Source organism: Acomys russatus, chromosome X (genome assembly GCF_903995435.1).
Source record: "Acomys russatus chromosome X, mAcoRus1.1, whole genome shotgun sequence".
In the NCBI taxonomy this organism is placed as follows: Eukaryota; Metazoa; Chordata; class Mammalia; order Rodentia; family Muridae; genus Acomys; species Acomys russatus.
Window position 1 is genome coordinate 25,926,509 of NC_067169.1, and position 23,425 is coordinate 25,949,933.

The window sequence follows — 23,425 nt, forward strand, 5'->3', positions numbered from 1 at the left end:
CCCTTTCTGAGGAATAGAGGAGGGGACATGGAAGGAGGGTGGGACCAGGAGAAGAGGAGGGAGAGGGCCATACTTGATGTTAAGTGAATAAATTTTTAAAAATAGAAAACTATGCAGATTTTTATGTCTCTCTCACATACATGCAAATAAACAAGTGAAATCTTAAAGTTAAAAAAATAAGAGCCAGAATCTAGAAATAATTAGATATTTAAGCATACCATTATTTTATTCTTGTCACCTAACATGTCCCCACAATCACTAATGATTTGTGCACATGTATATTCTCTACAGAGAGATTTGCTGCTTTCCCCCTTGTTAACAACTATCTACAGGTACAATTTTTCATGTAAGGAACTATAACATGACAATGCATTAGCACTATGAGAGTTTAAAGACAGCACAGCTATTCATAGTATCCAGTGAGGATTGCTCATCAGTGACTCACAGCAAGGATAAAATAAGTGAAGGGCTGTGTGTATTCCCAGTGGATTGTGAACAGAACATGTATCTACTATTATTCCTAGCCTTTATTGTGCACTCACAGCTTTAACCACAAATCTATTTGGTAAGGTGATGTCTATTAACATTCCTTTTTATTTTAACAGATGAAGAAACTGAAGCAAAGATAGCTAAAGAAACTTGATCCCTGACAGACTGCATGGAGCTTGGATAAGATTCAAATGCTTCTGTGCTGCCTTTTCATGCTTGTTATCTGCAGGCAGTTCTTCAGAATGACTCGAAATGTGAGGTCAGTTTGATGCTCACCTCGAAGCCCTTCTCTTTCGATTTTCTTGTAAAATTAAGTTTTAGGGTTTCTGACTTACCTATTATCAGAAATACTTTTAACCTACATATTGAGGATGTTCTTTAATTTGGGGTGGCAACTGTTTTCCAGGTGAGAAAACTACAACCCTGGCCACATTCAGCCCAAAGTTTGTTTGTTTGTAAATCAAGTTTTATTGCAATACAAACATATGCACTCGTGTCTATGTTGCCTGCGCTGTTTTCCTAATATAATGGCAGTATTCAATACACAATAAAGCCCGTTTGACTTGCAAAGCTTTTACTGACCTTTTATTGAAAAACAATCCAAAAACTCCAGACATATGAGATATGTTTCATATTGCATGGACTGTTTTACTATTCTAAAAGAAAAAGAAACTCTTTAAAAACATATATGTACATATAAGCAGACGGGCTTATAACATCATAAACGTGGGCATTTCATATTAGGGTATTCATTAGGAATAATAAGCTTGCATGAGTGGCCACACATGTTGGAGTGGTCTTTTCAGTGACATAACTATCAATGCTACTATAACTGACCCCAATAAACTGAGTGGTTCACCACGCTCGACTTCGGAAGAATAATTCCTTGGTATATGGTTAGTGCTTTATCTCAGATAAACAGGCATTTGTTCATGTCCTCCCTGGAAAAGTCATCGAACATTCCTACATAGGGGCATTACAGAAAGAACAGATCAGCAAATAAACAATACTTTCCAAAACACAATTGTATGTTTCCTTTAAATGCTATAAGGAATGAACTAAAATGTGGCCATGGGAAATCTATTTTGTATTTTTTAAAAAAGTAAACTTGGTTCTTTGAAGGTTTCAAGTAACCTAGACCTTTGACATATGTAGACGCTCAAATGAGATATCTAAATTAGAGAGGGCACAGGAGGGTTGGGGTGTTTAAATGTCAGCTGTTTTCCAAGAAAACCCTAACATCACAGATATCACTTCCTAGGTAACAATCACATTCACTCTCCATCTCTTACATTTCCACGATTTGCTTGACTCTTTTTTTAAACCCTGGGACACTATTTGGCTCTCCCAATTTGTGCCTTCTCTATCTGGTCAGAATGTAGAGTCCCAATGTCAGAAACAATGCCAAGAAGAGAACAGCTTTTACATTGTGTGCCTTTGAATATTTGTCGGTTGAAAGGTAGTTTGGAGGAGAGCAGTAATTCTCCATCTACACAGAAAGCTATTTGTCCCTGTTATGTGGAAAGAAGACCAGCAGGGAACATTTATTTTAAAGTAACTAAAACCACTTCCAGTAAAAAAATGAAAAAAAAAATCTTTCTTACCAGCTTCTCCTATTAACTGTCAAACACATAAAAGGGGAAATTGAAAAGAGAGAAAGCAATTTACAGAGTTTGTACCAGGTAAGACACAGAAACGAACAACCAGTTTTTTGTTTTTGTTTTTGTTTTTAGTTGCTGTTTTTCTGGCATGCCTTTTCTCAATATACTATTTTTAAAATAATACATTAAAATGTGTTTCACCGAGGTGCCCAAACACTTCTATTTTGATGTACAATGCATCCTCTGAGCAATTAAATATATTGAAACTTAGGTTTTAAAACACAAATTGTAATAAATAGAGGGACTTGATGGGTGTAATTAAACTAATGGAAGTAACTTCTTGAGGTAAAATTTAAAAATTTAAGTGTTCAATTTACTGCTTTGTTAAGCATATTTAAATAAATATATGTATATATGAATCAGCATCAATTCTAGAGTCCCTTAATCACCTTAGAGACAAAGTCTATACCTGGTATTAATCACTACTTATGTTTCCCTCACCCCAACACTTGACAAACACTAATGTACTCTCTGTCACTATGCACCGGCTTAATTTGAATATCTGTGGAGTCATATCATATGGCAAATTTATATACACCTTCTTATATATAGTATGTTTTTGAGATCTATCAGTGTTGGAGCATTTACCAGCCCCCACTTTTTTTTATGGTAAAGTGGCATAGATAGAGCATATTTTGTTTATCTATTTGTTAGTTGAGAAACTTTTCAGTTGTTTCCACTTTTTGGCCAATATGAATAAAGCTGCTTTGAATATTCACAAACAAGTTCTTTGGTGAACATGGTTTTGATTCTTTTGGATTTTTAAAAAAATATCTAAGAGTGGCACTGTTGAATCATATAGTAACTGTTTACACAGCCAAAAACTAAAAGAGAAAAACCCTTAATCAACATGATCCAAACATCAATAATTGAAAATACATTTTCTTCATAATAGCTTGAAATATACATATCATAAACCATGAGAAAACCCATAATATATTTATGGATATATCCATATCAATAATCCAGATATTTCATATGCATTGGCCACTAGATATCTGGCCAAGCTAAAAGAAAGAATAAAATCCGTCTGTTTTCTTTTCATACCCTAATGATCATGAATTACTTGAAATTTTAAAAGATTTTTAGTGCTAATATCTTTAAAAATTGAGCCACATATGGGTACACCAAAAAGCAGGTATATTTTTTTTATTTTAATATCAATAAATTGTTGATATCTAGTACAGAAATTTTATGTTAAAATAAGTTCAGTGAGAGGGAGGAAGGAATGGGAGGATACAAGTGATGGGATAACAATTGAGTTGTAATCTGAATAAATTAATAAAATTAAAATTAAATTAAAAAAAGAAAAAAATACATTTCAGCTCTAGCTGAGATATTATTCCCTACATTGTGAGATAAGCTGAAAATAAAATGCTTCACAGAATGGTTCAATAGCCTTGTTTTAATTACTCTCATGCTTTTTGACTTCTTTGACTGATGCCAGAAGAACTTAATACCACAAAGTAATCATTCCATACAGTGAGTGCTGATGGAGACAGACTTAAACTGGAAAGATTATCACTGAATGTCTCTCTGGCTCTGTGGAATATCACCAATGTTGAGAGATGACAAAAAACCAATGAGACAAATATTCTCATTGAAGATATCAATGCATGGATGCCCAAAATCTAGAAATCTAAGATTATAGGGATATGTTACCTTGCATAGCAAAGGGGATTTTGCAGATGTCAGTACATTTGCAACCTTGATATGTATAGAATATGCTAGATTATCCAGGTGATCTCAATTAAACCACATGAGCTCTTGACATAGGCGAACCCTTTCCAGCAGAACTCAGAGAGGAAACTGTGACTACTGAAGACGTAAAGAGACATGCAGTATTGTTGGCTTTGAAGATAAAAGTAGAGATCTATAAGCTAAGGAATGGAGGCTGCAGAAGCCACCCACATTACTTGTTTTTCTAGTACCTGATCTTATGAAAGTTAGACCTCTAGTGGGAGAATAAGGTATCAGGTGAGCTTCATTCCAACAAAACTCCTAAAGGCAACATTTTCCTTTCAATAACAGGAGATATAGTTTCTTCAGCATTTAATACAAATTATTCTTTAATGTAAAAGTATTCACCCAACTATTTGTTAACTTTATATTATTAGAAAGAGTACATAATAAAAATATTTCCTACAGTGATTGAGACTCTCCCAGAAGCTACCTAATTCGGCTACTGAATTTTCCATTTCCATTACGTCTTGTTTCTCTAAATTCTATTATAAGAAAAAATAGAAAGATTCAACCCAATTCTGCTGTCTGCCTTTGGAGTGCCTAATAGGCTTTATTCATAGCCCTCTACTGGACATTTCAAGAGTTCTGAGCCCATTATCTTTTGGACATCTTTAGACACACATTTCTAAATAATTTTCTCTAATACATGAGTGAGTACATTTAAATCCTCAGTATTTTAATAATAATAAAGATGAAAATTACAACTAATAAAGCTGGCAATTTTGAATACATACTTAATGCCATACCATGCTAAGTGCTTCATGTTAAAAATATCATACAGGTATTTAGGAATATATATGTATATACAATTAATTTTTAAAAAGGATATGGATTAGAAAGAGAACAAGGATGAAGCATAGGAGAGAGTTTGGAGGGATGAAAAGGAGAGAAATATAATTAAATAATAATATCAAAAATAAAAGAAATAATGTTTAAAAAAAGAATCTCATTAATTGGATGGACCACAGGACTTGGGTTCAGCTCTCAGCACCCACATAGTGGCTCATAACTATTTCTAAGACCACGTCCAACCCCAGTTGCCATCCAAATGTAGGCAGAGGGAATCATGATGCCTTACCTATAGATGAAATGCTACAATTAACAACTGCCTATACAGGAAATATTAGTTTCCCCAAGTGATAAGCGTCACCTCTGACTGGTTATCCAACATCAATTAATTAACCTTAAAAGTATGTTTATACAATCATCACTGAGTGGGTTCAGCAGGTTTTTAAAATATATTTATTTTGTATATGTAACAATAGTGGCTAAAGAAGGGGAGGACACAAATTTAAGACAGAATGGGAGACATGTATGGGGGGGTAGGAAGGAGAGAGGGAGAGAATAGGAAAAGAGTGTAATTATACTTTAAATTTTTTTAAAAAGAAAAGAAACAGGTTGAAGTTTCATCCTAACATCCTAGACAGATCACTAGGTTGTATTTCAGGACACCAGAGAGAGGCACTTGTTCATTAAAGACTGAAAAGTCACAGAAAGAAGATTGTAGATTTCATTAGCCTTGCCTGGTACTTCAGAAGGCACACAGACTATTCCAATAGCAAAGGGACACATCTACAATGGATTGTTAGAGCTGCAGGCCTACTTTTTACTTTAAGATATTTCAGGCAGCAGTTCTACTGTAACTCTACACTGCTTCAGCCTCTTGAGAACTGGGTATTCTGCAACCTAGAGAGCCTTAAACTAAGCTCACCGCCAGATCCCCTAAAAAAGGCAAATATACCATCTTCTATGCCAAGAAAGACATAATTAATGAATCTCTGTGCTATAGAGCCCAGGCAGGGCCTCTTAACACATTCCTGGTGTCAATTAGGAATGGCTGCAATTACATGCATGCACCAATTCTAAGTGTTCCAGTTATAAGTCTACTTATAAAATATGAAGCTACTTTCACAAAGATATTCACTTGAGATCCAGCAACATGGCTCAGTACTGATATCCTGAGTTTGATGTCCATATCCTACAATGGAAGGGTAAAACTGGCCCTTAAAAGTTATTATCTGACACCCTAACATGGGCTGTGTCACGCATGTGCCCAAACTCACAGTGCAACACACACAAAATACACACACACACAAATGAAAGAAAAAATAAGATATTCAACATCATTTTCAATAGTCAAAATATCAACAATAGTCTAGGTGTTGTGGTCCACACTTGTAATCCAGTGTGCAAAAGATAGCTCCAAGAATATCACTCATTTGAAGTCAGAGTCAGATACCTAGTGAGACGTTGCAATAAAAACAACAGAAAACCCCTCTTCTAAAGCCAACAGAAATGTGTGCACATATTCGCCACAAGATATGTAGTAGAATGTTCATAGCATCATTAGTCACAATATCCCCAAGCCATAAACTAGTAAAATGTCCAACAAAATAGAAAGAATAAATTGTGGTTTATCCACATAACGGAAAGCTACATGGCAATGAGAATGAAAAAAAAAAAAACCCAACTCCAACCACATAAACCAACACACATGAGTCTCACAGATATCATGTTGACTCAAAGGACAGCATATGATCCCATCAACACCATCAAAACAGGAGAAATCAGTCTAAAGTGTGAAAAGACAGAATAGGAGGGTATTTTGAGGGGAGAGTGACTGGAAAAACTTCAGGGTCTTCGGTTGCCTCTTTATATGACACACAAAGGTTCATTTTGTAGAAGTTATTAAGTTGTACGCTTGCAAAATATGTGTACATAATTCTAGATATATTAAACTCTACATGTATCTAATATACAACATTGATATGATATATGTTATTTATATGTTATAAATAAGTATATTATATATTTTAATTACATGTTTAGTGACATCAACGACTTCTTTATCAAGGGGCAATTTACTAAGTAAATTCTGGGATATCTAGTCAAGGTAATTCTTTTTGTTTGTTTGTTTTGGTTTTGACTTTTTAAGACATATTCAAAGTAATTATATACAGGCATGAAAGTAAAATAAAGCAGCTGTTCCTGTATAAAATTGAAATGATGTCAAATATATAAAGTTAACAAAGCTGTAGAACAGTATAATATGTCTAGTATAATTTCTCAGAAACATCAAAAATTATCTTCAGATATTAATAGTGGCTAGGACTTGACATTGATATTCTTATAGACATTCTGCCTAATGCGTTTCTATATTACAGAAAGTCTATTTACAAACATAAATTATATTTCTACTGAGAAATAAGAGGATTCAAAAAATTAAGAAGAACAAAAATGTCCTAAGTTTGAGTTTCTTATTTTTTTGTGTGAAGATTTAGGGCTTTTGATGGATGGAGAAAATGATAATGGAATAAACATAGTGCCTTGCCTTCAGGGTTGCTAAGTGAACCCAGGGAAGGAGGTCACATTGGTTGGTTGCTGGCAGTCTTAACAATTGATTCAAATTAGCACTTGTTTGCTTCACATTCAAATCTAGTTGTGGTGTGGTCACCGCAAACAAGATTCTTGGCCACAGAAAGAATGTGTCTAGAAAATGGCAAAACAACTAGATTTCTTTGATTAAATGAGCAAAACCATATACTCAGAGGGAGGGAACAAAAATCAAAACAGCTACACAAAAGTAACCCAGTCAGATGGGTGGTTCACAAAATGCATCATTTCATTGAATCAACATATCAACAGCCTCACATGGACTCTGAGAAATACAGTTTCAAATGAAGTATCTGTAAATACACCAAGAGACTATTAAAGACACATTTTACCCATCACCATAACATGCTGTCTGAGTGTTCATTGTGGATATGTCTTTGTGTTAAAGGTCTGAAGATATGAGACTACTTTCATAAACATTAATGAGGTTTTGTTGGTTTCTCTTAATATAACTCATGGCACATTGACCGGGGCAAAACTAATTAAAGCGTAGCTTTCCATATGAAATAAAAGTTTAATAGACAAATAGAACAGCTTGTTCACAATAAGTTACCTTTATGGATTTCAACACTTGCTGCACATTATATTCAACTGGAACAAAAGTTCCAGAAACAGCACCTACTCATCAATACTTTTCCAAGCTCCTCTGGTTACTGAAAAATCACAATAACAGATGAAACCTTTGCTTGGACTAATTAAATGAGAAACTGGATGGAGTGAACCCCAGACATAAATGTCTACAAAACTCACCAAATGGTTCTTAAATGTCATAAGCATTGAAGATCACTGCTTCTAAATTGTATCACAAATCAAGTTTAACCGTGCAAGAACTGCTTTGTAGAGACCCTGTGCTATCCAACTGTACCTCTTTGTACAGTTTGGGTAGATATTCAACTATGTTATGACTTCATGTATTACACAAATTACATATGGATGTTCTTCAACCTGAAATGGGATTATAGTCTCATAAATTTGTCAAAACATGAAAGCATCATAAATAAAAACATTTGATATATATAACCTATCTATCTATATATAAAATCTACCTATCTATCAATCTATCTCTATCTCTCTTTTTATCTATCTATATCTATCTATCTATCTATCTATCTATCTATCTATCTATCTATCTATCTAACTATCTATCTATCTATGTAAAATCTGTCCAATATTCTAGCCCATTGTACCTTAAATATGTTTTAAACATTATCCACAGCTAAAACCTTCCAGGTCATTTTTTTCTTGGACATGATTTTAAGGGTATGACTCCTGGGGCTGATCTGAGATTGAGCCATTACACAGCACATTTAAGGCCCTAGGTTCCATTCATAGCACCACAATGGAAAAAAGAAAGAGGAAAAAGGGAGGGAAACATAGAGAAAGAAAAAGAAAGGAAAGGAAGGGTGCTATAAGGCATAGTAGGAAAGGAGGAGTCGTGAGGGGAGAAGAGAGGACAATGAAAACTAAGGCCATTTTCACACACTGACTTCCTACAATTTCTAAGGCCCAAGTACTTCCTCTCTTTCCTACACTCCTTAGTCTGATCAGCAGACTACGATCAAACAGTGATTGCCTACTTTTTTTCATTAGCCATGGTATAAATCAAATCTCATGCTTCCTTTTGCTAAGGACTGTTTATAGACCACAGAATGATTTTAAAGCTAACTTAAGTTAAAATCCTTGAGAACTATTAAAGTATTCATATGGCGGTAGCATGAGAAAGCTCAAATTAAAATTTAGACTTTATAATATAATATAATATAATATAATATAATATAATATAATATAATATAAAAGTCTAGCCTTTTAGATGAAGATTAAAAAACACTGGCATAGATCAGTACTTAACTTTATTTTAGATTCATTTGTATAATTTATTCATTTAAAATTGTATTAGCCTTTTGGTGATTTTATTTTGTATGTACACGGATGAATGTATGTCATAGTACATGAGTTATGACAGAGGACAACTTTTGGAGTTAGTTCTGTTTTTCCACATATGGGTTCCTGGGGATGGAATTGAGGCCATCAGACTTGGCCAAGTGCCTTTACCTGATCAGTCACCTCATGAGCCCTAATTTATTCATTTTACTTGCCTTTAAAAGTTGTTTCCTGGGGAAGTGGGAGGGAGGGAAGAATGGGAGGAAACAGGGGAAGGGCTAACAATCGAGATGTAATATGAATAAAATAATAAAATGGAAAAAAAAGTTGTTTCCTGTTTATAACTTTTGAAAAATTGACATCATTTAACAATTTCATACATGTATATAACACAATCTGATCATATTCATTCCTCCCCCTTTCTTTCTTCCTTTTTCTTTTCAGAACAGGGTTTCTCTATGTAGCTTTGGCTGTCCCAGACTCTCATTGTACACTAGGCTGGCCTTGAACTCACAGAGATCCACCTTCCTGAATTCTGGGATTACAGGCATGTGACACCAGGCCCGGCTATCTCACCATTTCTTATATCCTTCCCATGCCTACCAATTCCCATACCTTCCTCCCAACAATTTTCCTAATTTTTTTTTTTTTTTTTTTTTTTAGCAAACTGAAAATTATATGACTTTATCTTCCATGTAGTTTTTGAACTTTGCCCCCCAGGCAGTTTTCACTTAATTTCGTCAATTGTTTTCCCCCATCCTTTCTTCCATTCCTATTTTACATAACAAGCGTCTTTTCTTTATTTTTTGACAATTTCACACATAAAATCTACTGATCCATTATTTTCTTTTAAGGGAAGTAGAATCTTGGAAATGAAGGCTGGAAGTGTAGAGTTTCAGGGACCTTGAGATACTGGCCTCTTTGTAATAACCCAGTGATCTAGGACTCCAGCCAATCTGATACCACCTTACATTCATCTCAGTTCATAGGCACCTTAGGGCCACAATTATTTACTCTTGACAATTGGTCTCTTTTGGACATGTACCATGTCTGGAAACAGTTTTATTGTCAAATTTTGGTAGTAGGGAGTGAGATGAGTTGGGGTATTGTTAATGGCATGTAGGGAGAAGAGGCCAGAGAGAGATGCTGCCGAACATACCACAGCAAAGGATCAATTATTATGAAGTGTGCCTGAGACTGTCAGAGATCTCTTTTCAACAATGTGCTGTATGACTCCATATGAAATATTAAAAGTAGGAAAGTCCAGAGGCTGAAAATGCATAGAGACTGAAAACAGGTAGTTGCCTGGGGATTGGAAGTGGAAGCAGACAAGAAGTGACTGCAAATGACTATTTTTGGGTAATGAAAATGCTTGAAAATTAGATTAGGTTGATGTTTGGAAACTCTTTCAAGATACTAAGACTATTAGAAACCATTCAATTGTACATTCTGAGGCAAATTTCGTAGTATATAAATTATATAACAATAAAATAATTTCAATCTGCTTTACATATGTTTCATTTGTTTTTGTCCTTACTAAACAAGAACTAATTTATAGAGTAATATCTAGTTGGCTGTGGACAATAATCTCAGACAACAGGTCTTATATACAGCCTTATATTACACATGGATATTATTAAGTAGGTTCTTTACTTTTTAAGCACATTATCACTTTGTCTAGGATCATAAGATATGCAAAGTGTATATGATATATCATTTTTGTCCAAATACGAATGGTAGTTTCCTAACTTTTTAACTGTTTCCCCCTTTGTTTCATTGATTTTTCCCCTCATTCACCTGAAATTACTAAAGCTGGCACTGTAGAAGAGGGCATGATGGCACAGGATTCTAATCCTAGTACTAGAGGTAAGAGTCTGAAGGTAACTTGAACTATGTATCATGTTCCAATCTCACCAGTAGTGCTACATAATAAGACTTTGTCTAAAGACAACAAAAGTTATCATTTTCACTTTTGGAAAACATATTTAAGATAGAATATTATAAGCATCTCCTTACTTAATAATGCCCATTTCCCAGACATTGTGGAAAATGTACAAAGGAGTCAGGTGCATGGGCCATGGTTAGGCACAATGGATCAATGGCCCAGGGATAATTTTGTCCTTTGCTGTCTTCTGACAAACAGCAAGTTTGTCCCTCCCCTTCAGAGCATAGAAACTACTACTGACCAATATATGTGTGTATTAGACACAAGTTAAAAAGGAAAATGTATTTTGATGTATGCTATCCAGTAAACAGAAATAAAAATGATTGTTTTTATGTTACTATTTTACCTCTGTTAACTCAGGGATAACATTTTCACTCCTAACAATTACCAGCTAATTATAACCCAAACTACACACTGCCATCTAAATATAATTTCCTTCATTGAAAGTTGTTCCACCAGATACTTAGAAAATGCCTGCAGACTTCCCAAATTACAAGTTATATGAATTCCTTCATGAATACTTATATTATTAAGGTATTATCTACATGTAATCAAAAAAGCTTTTCTCAGTTTAAAGGTACTGTGTTTTTATGTGATTTTTTATTCAACCTTCCCTGACTCCAAAGAGCCATTAAATAAGCCAGGGATCTATGAAAGATTGGGCATATTATGTACTCATCAATCCTGCTGAACATGAATGAAAAATATTATACCCCAAAGGTCTCATATTTCTCCTGAGTTTGTTGCATTCACAATTACTTTAAATGATGAAATGAAATCCTCGCACCGCAGAGATGTTCGGAAATTAGTTTCTTACATAACTACAAGTAATATTTTGGTAAATATCGGTACTGATTGATATAAGAAGGAAGGGAGGGAGAGTGTGAGGTAGAATGGGCTATGGAGACAGGAGATCTTTCTTAGCCAGTCGAGTCCCTCAGTATTACTGAGTATTTGCTTATGAGGATTTCACATTAACTTATATCATTTTCTATATTTTCACAATATCATGTATAATTTTACCAATCAACCATTGAGCATCTGCTTTGGATAATTTACCAAGAATCCTACAAGGAACTAGATGACACCGTCTGTAGCTCTTCATGTAGTGGTAGGGACTTAAGAAATTATCCCTTATCCATGTGGACATTGCATTTTTTTATGAGTGGATGTCTACAAATGGAGCGCTTAAAAGCTACCTTTGGTCCCAATTACTTAAAAAATAGTTAATGTTGGAATGCTTCAATCCTGAAGTTTTCTTTAAAAGAAAGTTTGAGAACTGTGGTGCTCTGTAGCTGATAGGAAAGATCTGCACTATTCATAACACCTACTATTCCAATGCCCTCTCTTATAAATACAAAGCTGGTGAGACTCAAGAAGTAAGACAGAATACAGAAGTCACAATCCAATGCTATAAAACTGAATCTTCTTGACCATTTCTCACATGTAACAACCCCACCCGCCATGAGCAGGCCATGCTTCCTTAGAGTGCGCCTTTGCTTTTACTTGACACACACCTCTAACTAACTTATGCCTATGGCTTAATCAGCAAACCATAAATCAGAGTCAGCCAATTAAAGGGGGATAGACTTGCTAGCATAAGCAAAATGTGATGGGTTGCAATCAAAGAAAAGAATAACAACTACCCAAAAATAGCAAGAGAATTAAAATTTGGAAGGGTGTTTATTCACTTATCACTTCCAGAAACAGTGTTTAGATGTAGTAATAAATTCACATACTATTTCTTCTCTATAATAACAAGAACAGCTTGCAGGTCATATTTATTCAACATACATATATGCACACACAGATGTTCGTGATTAACGTATAAGGAAATAAAAGCACATTTAAGGTCCATATCATTACACTTATCTCAGAGATATTGCAATATAGAAAACATTTTATGATTAAAAATCGCTTTAAAAATAGTGATTTAAAAATAAAATACTCAACTTTAAAAAGCAAGAAAAACAATAATATTCTGGAAGTGTTATAGACTGTATATAACAAAATAAATACTTGATTTATTAAGTTGTATTTTCCATATTCCACTCATATAAACATGAAATAATTACTTCTAGGCAAAATATTAATTTTCTAAAACAACCAGGTATTTTTATGTGTTTTAATAGTATGCATATTTTTGGAGTACAGTGTGATGTTCAGCACTACATGACCAGTATACACTGATCAAACCATGGTAATTAACATTTTTTTTCTCCTGAAAACATCTCCATGTTTTGAGCCTTTGAGGTTCTCTCTCCAAGTCCATAAAACATATAAATAGGTAATGTGAACTATAATCATCCCACTGTGATGTAAACCACCAGAATTTTATTCCCTCTATTTAATTGTGTTTTGGTACCTGATATCCAACTTCCTCATGCCTGCTTAGCTTCTAGGAATCACTATTCTATTTTCAGATTAACATATATAACTTCTTCTGTAGTTGGTTGATTTCACTTAATTGTGTTCTAGTTTTATCCTCTTTTTGCTGCAAATGACGAGATTTCACTCTTCATTATGGTACATTAAAAAAAACATTGTGTACATATACATTTTATTTACCCATTCATCTGTTGATAATACCTTAGGTCTTATAAACAGTACCACAATAAACCTGGGAGTTTCTCTTTGAACTAATGCATTCACTTGATTTGTGTATACGTACAGGTGTGGATATCTGGATCATAGTAAAGATATATATATTTAGTGTTCTGATGGTGGAGCATTGAGATTTATATATTTTTCCCCACAGGAAGTAAGATTCACTGGTAAATTTTGTTAGAAAAGTGAACTTGGAAAGTAAGCTTGATTTTCTTCACATAATAAATGTAAAATTATGTATTAATTATTCAATACAAAAAGAATGTTTGAATCATTTGAAAAAAATTAAAATGGAAGCCTACTACAGTAATTGAAGCTTCTTAAAATATATACATATATGAAATAAATATAAATGGATGCAGCAAAAATAGGGGAGAAAAAACCAACTAGACACTTCTGGCCACCAAGTGGAACCTCCAGTGCCAGGAATAAGTTATATCTGATTTATTTCCCAACGTGGCCCCATGAATACTACCAAACAACTCAGGCTATTGTCAACGCCATTTATTGCTAGAATTTATGTCTTTACCAAAGTGTATAATACTTTCTTTTCTTTACACCCTTGACGGTCTTTTTTACTTTTTATCCTTTTTCATCTTCCTTCCGAGAGAATACATTTCACCTCTGAAATATGTTTCAGCAATAAACATATTTATAAATAAGTACAAACCTTAGACATATTTAGGTTTTAGAGTTAAATTCTGTGTTCACTTTCTTGTATACATTTGGCCTATCATGTCCTTCCACTCATACTCAGCCATTTCGTCCAAATTAAATGATCTACCTTTCATTATGATGCACAGTTGTCTTCATTAATTTATTCTCAAAGACAATCTTAGATCCTATTTATTATTAGCATCCTTTAAACACTTGCACTTTCCAGGCAATAGGAGTGGAAGAGGTAATAAACAACTTTCAATGTCCCTGTGTATATATTTCTTCTATTTTTTACACTAATCTTCTTACGTAGGGTTCCATCCAACATAAGAGGAAACTGTAACTCAAACAAGCTAAGAAATTTTACAATGTTCCTTCAATCTGTGGTGAAGCAGGAGTCAGAATTGATATCACCAAAGTTCAATACGGTTGGATACTATACATTACATACTTTAATGACTATTATATTCTTGTATTAATTTATGAATTTGAAGTATATGTAGACAGTTTGTGCATTTTTAGCTACAGAAAATGTGTATATGTGCAAAAATTTACAAACTCTAAGTATTTAAAAAAGCCAACTATAACACCAATTATATTGAACATTTCCTGTATTCAATGTTGATGCAAATCTCATTAGTTTCTGTTTCTTAAATAATCAAAGTGTAGGATAAAGTAAAAACCAACCTCTCTTTTACTAAGACAGAGAGGTAAAATACACATAAATTTAGTAGCTAAACCAGATGTCCAACAAAGGAATTGACTTAGTTAATGTTGTTTAAGCAAAGGAGAGACTGCTGAAAACATAGGGGTAATGTTACTAAAAGGACGTTAAAACTCTTTGAAAAGGAGAGGAGAATTTCAGCATGCAATATAAGAAATTAGGAGTGGTATGAGTTAGAAAAGACTAGGTCAGCGGTTCTCAATCTCCTTAATGCTGTGACCCTTTAATACAGATCCTCATGTTGTAGGAACCCTCAGTGATTAAATTATTTTTGTTGCTACTTCATAACTGTTTTTTTGCTACTGTTATTAATTGTGATATAAATATTTGTGTTTTTCTAATGGTCTTGGGCAACCCTTGTGAAATGGTCTTTTTACCTTCAAAGGTTGGGGAGCAAGGAACACAGGCTAGACAAGAGAGAAGCCAACTGGCTCTGTAGTAGAATCAGGGCAATACCTCCTATAACATGTTTGTACATATTTAAATAGATTTTAAAATACATTGTATGACATATGGTATTTGTTTACTTTGTCCTTCAGGGTATTAGGATAAGTGTTGTTGCTATAATAGTCTTGAAGTCACAATTTTTGCATGGCAGGTGGTTTTCTTGAAGATGCCAAGAAAAAATACCTTAGTTTCTTTTTTGGTGGCCATAACAGTGGTGACAGGGTACACAGGACAGATAAGATAATTTTGTCAGAAGAAGAGAAAGAACACTACTGATTATAGAATTTTGGTTAAGCTTCAGATTTTAACCAGAGTGGGATTTTGAATCCATGAATCCTGATATGAAAAGTCTGTGGAACCTTAAGTGTCTGAGTACACTGGAGAAATGTGACTATTCACTTTTCTTAAAACACACACACACACACACACACACACACACACACACGATACTGTTAATTACTAGAACTGAGAAGTAGACAATGGCATAGCATTTTCTTAAATATGAATTCGAATATATCAGCATATGCAGTCAATTTGCTGACTTGAAGACAGCCTCCTAAACCTATTATTGCCTGTAATGAACGACTATATGCACTAATCACAACATGCAGCCTAAACAGTGCTCACAGCATCTAAAAAATCATGATACAGGGATTTTTCCTTAGACTCAACACATTTTTCTTTCAGAAACCTGATTGGCTGTTCTAGACACCCTGCACGGTATAAATTGGGGCACAGAGCTGGAGGAAAGCATAGGATCAAGCATCCCTGAGCTTCAGACAGAAACTCACTCCGAATACATTCAAAGGTATGTGGACTTCACTCAGAATTTACCATCTTTATTGTGGTCATCCTTTCTCTGAATTTCATTTTCAAAAGTGTGAATATATTGCTCATTTCTAATACTCTCTGCCATCCATACCATATGTACTTATTCAGTTTTATTAGAATTAGATTATAGTCTCAGATTATCGAGAAGATAGTAATGGATTTGTATGTACTTTTATAAATTTTAAGTCAAGCATTCCAAAACCTTTTGAGAGCCAGATTTCACACCAAAATGTTTATTTGCTTTTTTAAATAAGATAATGCTTTAACAGGCTAAAGCCTATTTCTTTGCAAAACCTTGTTAAATTATATCAAGTGTAGATGCTTTTTCTTATTAACTCACCCTCTGGAAAAATATATTTGAAAGGTAGAAAAACTCAATGCACTTTTCATGTCCTATATATACTTCAAGGGTAACCATAAAACAGTGTTCATATTTTAGGATGGCCAGTTCTTGCTTCATGTCTCAAGGGCCTTACTATGTAGAAGAATTACAGTGTAGTTGACAAGCAAAAAGAGGTTGCTACTGGCTTAAGGCAGAACCTTTTAGGTAGAAACCATTCCAGAACCATTAAAGAAGCAGAGAACTGTAACACTTCCCTTTGGTTTAACAGTACCTTTTGTTTCACACCTGAAGTTCAAAGGTGTTATGAGAGATTCTGGGCTAAAATTCTACATATGGACCTAAACACCCTGTGCTATTAGTCTATTCTGGAAAATTACTAAATATTTTTCAAATAATTAGTTCATCTTTTTGAAACAATAATAACACTCAAGTGGGCTGTGCCTCCAAAGAACAGCATTTCTGTTTCTTCTTGTTACAAAAGCATAAATTTATGTTCCCTTTGACTATCTCCTTAAATGTTATACTCATCCCTATTCTGTTAATCTTTATTTATAGATTACACTTAGCTTCTACAAGCCTACAGGGTATATAAGTACAGAGAAATGGTTGGCAAAATCATCAGAGTAGATCACTTGTGTTCTTGTAACTTGTTAACTCTCAGTTTAGTTGAAAAGCCTCTAGCACTATTGGCTCTCCAGAAGCAATATCATGGCTTGAAAACTGGAAATCCCAAGAATGAAGTCACTTTACCAAGAAAGGCCCCAGCTTTTTTATTAGCAAGACACTAATGAGAATTGTATACATGTATGGAACAAAATTGTGTTCATGCTTATAAAAGGTTTTTTTAAAATAGCTGATGCTGATTTACATTTCAGAACCATCAAGAAATGGGGACCTGGATTTTGTTTGCCTGCCTCCTGGGAGCAGCTTTTGCTATGCCTGTGAGTAAAACACCCATTTTACTGATTGTATCTAATTTCATAGTCTTGGAAATATAAATCTGCCTTCATGGTTGGTAATTCTCAGGGTGTTATACAGTACAAGATCTGATATCCCCAAGTATCTGTGTGCTAAAGAAATCCTAAAGGGTTGTTTTAAAAAATCATAAATGTCTCCACCATAGATTGTGATTTAGTACAGCTGAAGTGGGACTAAGAACTCAACATTTCAGCAAGCATATTAACCCAGGAGACTCTCCTGTAAGGATTAGCTTGTGAACAACATTGCCTATCTCTATAAGGAACTATCTATTTAAAGGGACCCTTGAAAGGCTTCCAGAGAAAATGCTTACTCAGCTTTAGGCAAATGCAACAACCAAAAATTCTCTAAGGCTCAATTCCTCACAAGTTTCAAAATTTCTCCTTGCCCTCCAAATACCACTCCTGCTAGTCATAAGGGGGCAATAGTTATACATTAGAAATCCCCTTCTTGTACCACTTCACTGTGCTCTGAAGCTCTCTTCCTTTGGTTGAATTGCTTACTCCTTAGGTAGGATTTGGCATCACCAAGGTTCTGGAATCTTGCCAATGCCAAATACATATCGACAGCATGCAAATACAGTATAAGATGTGTACCAAAGACCAGGAAGTCTAGCCCACTCCCTAGACACAGATACATAATGGCAGAAAGCTTAGGTCACAGGTCAGCAAAGCTTTTGATGTTATCAGGAGTAGTTGATAGTTCCAGAAGCCCATAAGCTTGTATACCGGTCTCTCTTCTCTCACACGCAAGGCCAAGATTTTGTGCTCTGCTTTCCTGAAATCTTACATTTTGATGATTCCTAGGGGATCTATGACACTTACAAAATCAATCCTTTTTCAATCCCCAACTCTCAGAAAACTTATATCAAGACAGTACAGGGAAGACAACTATCAAACTTATGTTAACTGACATTCATATGACAGTGAAAAAATCTGATTGCAAAGCATGAGAATTTTGAAAGAATGAATTTGAACTGACCCTTAAGTATCTTTGTGTCTGAGGGGGGTTTTCTTCTTTATGCTCACATCTTTTTATCTCTCCACTCTATGCCCTCCACTCTGGGTTGGGGCATCAGAAACTCCATAAGGCAGGCACTAGTCTGCCTCCTACTTCTGGTTTAGAAAGTTGCACAGGTTACTTTTTATTTGGAACTTCTAAATTTCTGCCATAAATCATTGGCACAATAATAAAAAGGGTTAGCCTTGAACTTTAGTAAATCAATTAATCAATTCTCTTATTGTCCAGGGGATGGATTTAGAATGTTTATCTTTTATGACTCTCATCTTGTCCTCACATTGAACAATAGAGTTGGTGTGTTATTTGTGTTGTATGTTAATTGATAAGAACCCCTTTAATACTTGAACAGTTAAGCAGCTGATCTATAAAGAGAGGCTCTGTGATACAATTCCTGGCTTGGTATTTTTAAATTGTGTAACAGAAGCATACCTCTTTTCCTAACACAGAAGGAGATTGAACAACAAGGAAAGGGGTGGGCGGGATCCTTCCATGGTTGATGAGTTTAATCCAAAAAACCCTGGAGGACAAACGTATGCTACTTGCTGCCTCTAGATCTCCCACTGGAAGACTATGACCCCTTGGAAAGTTGTTTGGTTATTCAGAGCCTCTTTAAAATGAGAAGGCTCCTCCACAACATACATGCTCAGACTAAAATTAGACCTCAAATACATTCTGTGTTATGTATATATATATTGAAAAATAGCTTTAGGCATCCTTAATGTGAACAATTGCATACTGACTGAATCTCTTTCTCTTCTTTCTCCTTCTCCCTTTACCTCTCCCTCCCTTTCTCCTTCAATATGCCTTCTCTCCTGTCTAAAAAAAGCTGCCACCTCATCCTGGGAGCCCTGGTTATATCAACTTAAGCTATGAGGTAATTTTTTTATTTACTAATTTTGACCATTGTTTGAGTTAAAGATTCCCTGAGATCTGTAAAGAGTGGTGTATTGATACTTCATTCAAGATGTTTCTCAAATGGTCACACTTTTTCAGTTCCCACCAGCAGCTTTAAGCCCTGCCTGATGGCCTGAAGCCTGCATTTCCCAGCACCCTCCTTCCCGGTCACTCTGATTCAACCTCTACTTTTAAACCTAGTTATAAATGTATCCACCATGAACTACCACTCAGGAAGGCTCCATGATAGGGCAGAGACTGAACTCAGCTTCAACAGTCTTGTTCTATGCCAGCCTATAAAATTCAAGGAGTAAGTAAGATGTTAAAATCTCTTCTAGCTGGAAAATTGCTGATTCAAAGACATGCACACACTGTGTGTGCTTCTCATTGGCTATTGCTAAGTGATTAGTGAAAAGTGGTTTACAAGAGTCTCTGCAGAGTGATGGAAAAGCAGAAGAATTCTATTCTAGAAACATGGTTTGGGGTTCACTTCAACTGCCTGTAAACTATATGCCCTTGGGAAAAATACATTTTTTTCTCCTTTGGAACTTTGGTTTCCTCATCTAGAGAAGGGAAACAATGATAACTGAATTTCAAAAATAATATTCAGAGAGTAATAAAGGGCATGGAAATGCTTATATATTGATTAAATGATGTACTGTATGAAAGAGCTATCTGAGACTAATTAATAAGACTATACTGCCCAGAGAAGAATGAAACTCTTTACTTATCTCATGGGCTCAGATAAAAAAGCTTATATGAGTTTATTTTATAGTTTTATCTTAAAAGGTTTATATATTTGTATTTGAACAAGAAATCTCTGCCTTAAGGATGCAAGACAGTGTTTCTACCTCCTTTTCTCATTGTGATACTAAATAAGATATATACGTTTTAAATTGTTTGTTTTGCTCTTGCAATGAAGAGCAGGAAGTGGGGAATTAAATTGAATTACTGCTTTTGTAACTTCAGCTGAGTGAATGAACCTACCTGAGTTTTCATAACATTCCCTATGAAAGTGAGGGTGAAACCTGCCTCAGATCATGTGAGAAAACATGAAAAGTGTATGGGATGGATATAACACAGTACCTGACACATAGGAAGCATCCAACAAATGTTTACCTTCTTCTTTCTTTTGTAGAAGTCACATTCTCAGGCTATCAATACTGACAGGACTGCATTAGTGAGTCTATATTTCATACTGCATTAGTGAGTTTAGTATTTAGTTCATATGTAATTAAACTGAATCAAATGCATTCTAATGTCTCTTTCTCTTAAGGTGCTTACCCCTTTGAAGTGGTACCAGAGCATGATAAGGCAGCCGGTATGTAGACATTTTGTTCTTCATTCCCTTTAGAGAGTAGGCATGCAGTTTAATTCCCTTTTTAACTGAAATATCTTGTCTACTCCACCTACAAACACTAATGGGAATTTTAGTTTGTAAAAGGTCATATCTGTGTACACTGTTAGAAATTCTTGCAAAGGAAAAAATGACTAAAATATTCATAAGGTCATGATAACAAACACTACTGCTACTTCTCCAGTTAGAATTCAACTGAGCCAATGGTAAACCTGACTCTTTGTTTCTCACCAGTATCCTTCCTATGGTTACGAACCCATGGGTGGATGGCTGCACCACCAAATCATCCCTGTGCTGTCTCAACAGCATCCCCCGAGTCACACCCTTCAGCCTCATCACCACCTCCCAGTGGTGCCAGCTCAACAGCCCGTGGCCCCCCAGCAGCCAATGATGCCAGTTCCTGGCCACCACTCCATGACTCCAACCCAACACCACCAGCCAAACATCCCTCCATCCGCCCAGCAGCCCTTCCAGCAGCCCTTCCAGCCCCAGGCCATTCCACCCCAGTCTCATCAGCCCATGCAGCCCCAGTCACCACTGCACCCCATGCAGCCCCTGGCACCACAGCCACCTCTGCCTCCACTGTTCTCCATGCAGCCCCTGTCCCCCATTCTTCCTGAGCTGCCTCTGGAAGCTTGGCCAGCGACAGACAAGACCAAGCGGGAAGAAGTGGTGAGTATACCTTGAAGCCAGCAAAAGACAAATCCTAGGAAAGTGATTTAATAAATTGGCCCCAGAGTTCTGAGTTCCAAACTAATCAGAGCCCAGAGTTGCAGACACCATAGGTCTTTCCTTAATCCAAGAATACATTGTATCTTTTTTGTTTTCACAAGTGAATTTGTTGACATGACTTGGTGATTTAACACCATGAGTTTTGTGGCATATTTAAATTCTAATTATTAGATTCTCACCAGAATATGCATTACTGAAATGCACCCATTTTAAGAATAACAGAAGAGGTGAATATCATTTTTGTTATATTTCAAAGGTTTAACTAGTTTGAGTAGGCTAAAACTGCAGGAAAAATATAAAAGGAGTGATTTATTTTTATTTTTTTTTTTTTAGAGCAAGGAGGACAGATATTTCAACAAGCTAAAAGAGATGGATGGGAACTATCTTCCAAGAAATAAGGGAAGATTTCCCATCTAAAGTGGCCATTCAACTTAAAAGTGGCTAAATTAGAAATACTCTTAGGTTCCTCTTCAGCACTAGAACTCCATAGATTAAGCATATGACAAGAGGTTCTCAGAATTCTGCATTAAATATTACTGTGTTATAGAAAGCTCTTACAAACAAGTGAGCTAGTTAACAAAATGATCCTTATACAGAAACATAAGATACATATATGAAATGATTTGATTATACTATGCACATGTACCCAAATGTGATTCCAGTTTATGGATGCTATTAATTATTTGCTACTAAGAATCAAAGAGCAGTGAGGCAGGCACGACCTAGTTTTGGATTCAGGACACCTAGGTTCTAGCCCTAGCTTTTTCACTTAGGAAAAAAAAAGAGGTGATAAGGTATCAAGTTACTTTCATTTTGGAAGATGTTTTCCCTCTTTAAGATTGGGGAAAAAAAAAAACAGATAACTTTTAACTCTAAGTATGAATGCCACAGTTTCCTTATATACTGCCATGCATGTCTTCACAATTATAAGCCTGTTTGTGAAAATGAGGCAGAACTTGAAAATTGACTAGAATTGAATAACCTGGTAGTTATCACTCATTATCATAGACTAAGGTACATGCTTTCTGATTGCATGCAAAGTGGGGTTATTTATGTCTTTACTAATGATTAAAACTGTAGATTTGATCATATGCTTTTATCTTGCCAAAACTATTTGTAGAAAGCTGACTTTTGGTAGGTAGTTTGAACTTTTAAAATTCAGTATCTTCTTGTTTAAAATCAGAGTAAAATTATTGATGATTGCCTAGAGTTGCCTTACAGAAAATAAAGTACTGAGATTACAGCAGACAACATTTGATGCAAGATGATAGCTAGTATTATATTATTAAATATGTCTTAGTGCCTTGAACATAGGAAACTTCTATTTAATGACAAGATAAGAAACTTCAGAAACTACCGAATCAAAGTTAATGGTTGTACAATGTTTTGACAAAACTGAAGCCATAACTTATTATTGTAAATGGTATTCACTAGGAATGTTTGCAAATTATGTTAATTGTTCCTTTTGCTATATTTTTTCAGGATTAAAAATTTCAGAAAATGAGAGAACCGAAGTGGATACTTTGGTTGTTTTTAGGAATAACTCAAGAACACAATGATTTGTGCCTACAATTACTTAGTAAATTCTGTAACTAAAAATAAGTATCATTAGCAGATAATAAAATGTTTTAAAAATCATTCATGTCTTTGTGTTGAATTAAATTTAAATTTTCCTATCACTTGAGAGAAGAGCTTATAAGTGAATATTGTGAATATTATAGGG

At 35.0% G+C, this 23,425-nt stretch overlaps 2 protein-coding genes across 2 annotated transcripts in view; one reads left to right on the forward strand and one right to left on the reverse strand.

Annotated features, from left to right (window-relative positions):
- Positions 1-23,425, reverse strand: part of Arhgap6 (Rho GTPase activating protein 6) — a 483,811-nt gene that overhangs the window by 93,029 nt on the left and 367,357 nt on the right. The gene's annotated exons all lie outside the window — the stretch shown is intronic.
- Positions 17,328-21,753, forward strand: Amelx (amelogenin X-linked). The gene is made up of 4 exons (XM_051142195.1): positions 17,328-17,662; positions 19,546-19,593; positions 20,890-20,934; positions 21,205-21,753. The coding sequence occupies exons 1-4, from the start codon at positions 17,609-17,611 to the stop codon at positions 21,655-21,657; spliced, it is 600 nt and encodes a 199-aa protein (XP_050998152.1). The 5' UTR covers positions 17,328-17,608; the 3' UTR covers positions 21,658-21,753.

Bases quoted from the DNA above. Each gene is read 5' to 3' on its own strand.
- Amelx (XM_051142195.1), top strand. From the start codon at position 17,609: ATGGGGACCTGGATTTTGTTTGCCTGCCTCCTGGGAGCAGCTTTTGCT. The intron at 19,594-20,889 runs GTAATTTTTTTA...CTTTCTCTTAAG, and splicing joins ATATCAACTTAAGCTATGAG to GTGCTTACCCCTTTGAAGTG. The intron at 20,935-21,204 runs GTATGTAGACAT...GTTTCTCACCAG, and splicing joins AGAGCATGATAAGGCAGCCG to TATCCTTCCTATGGTTACGA.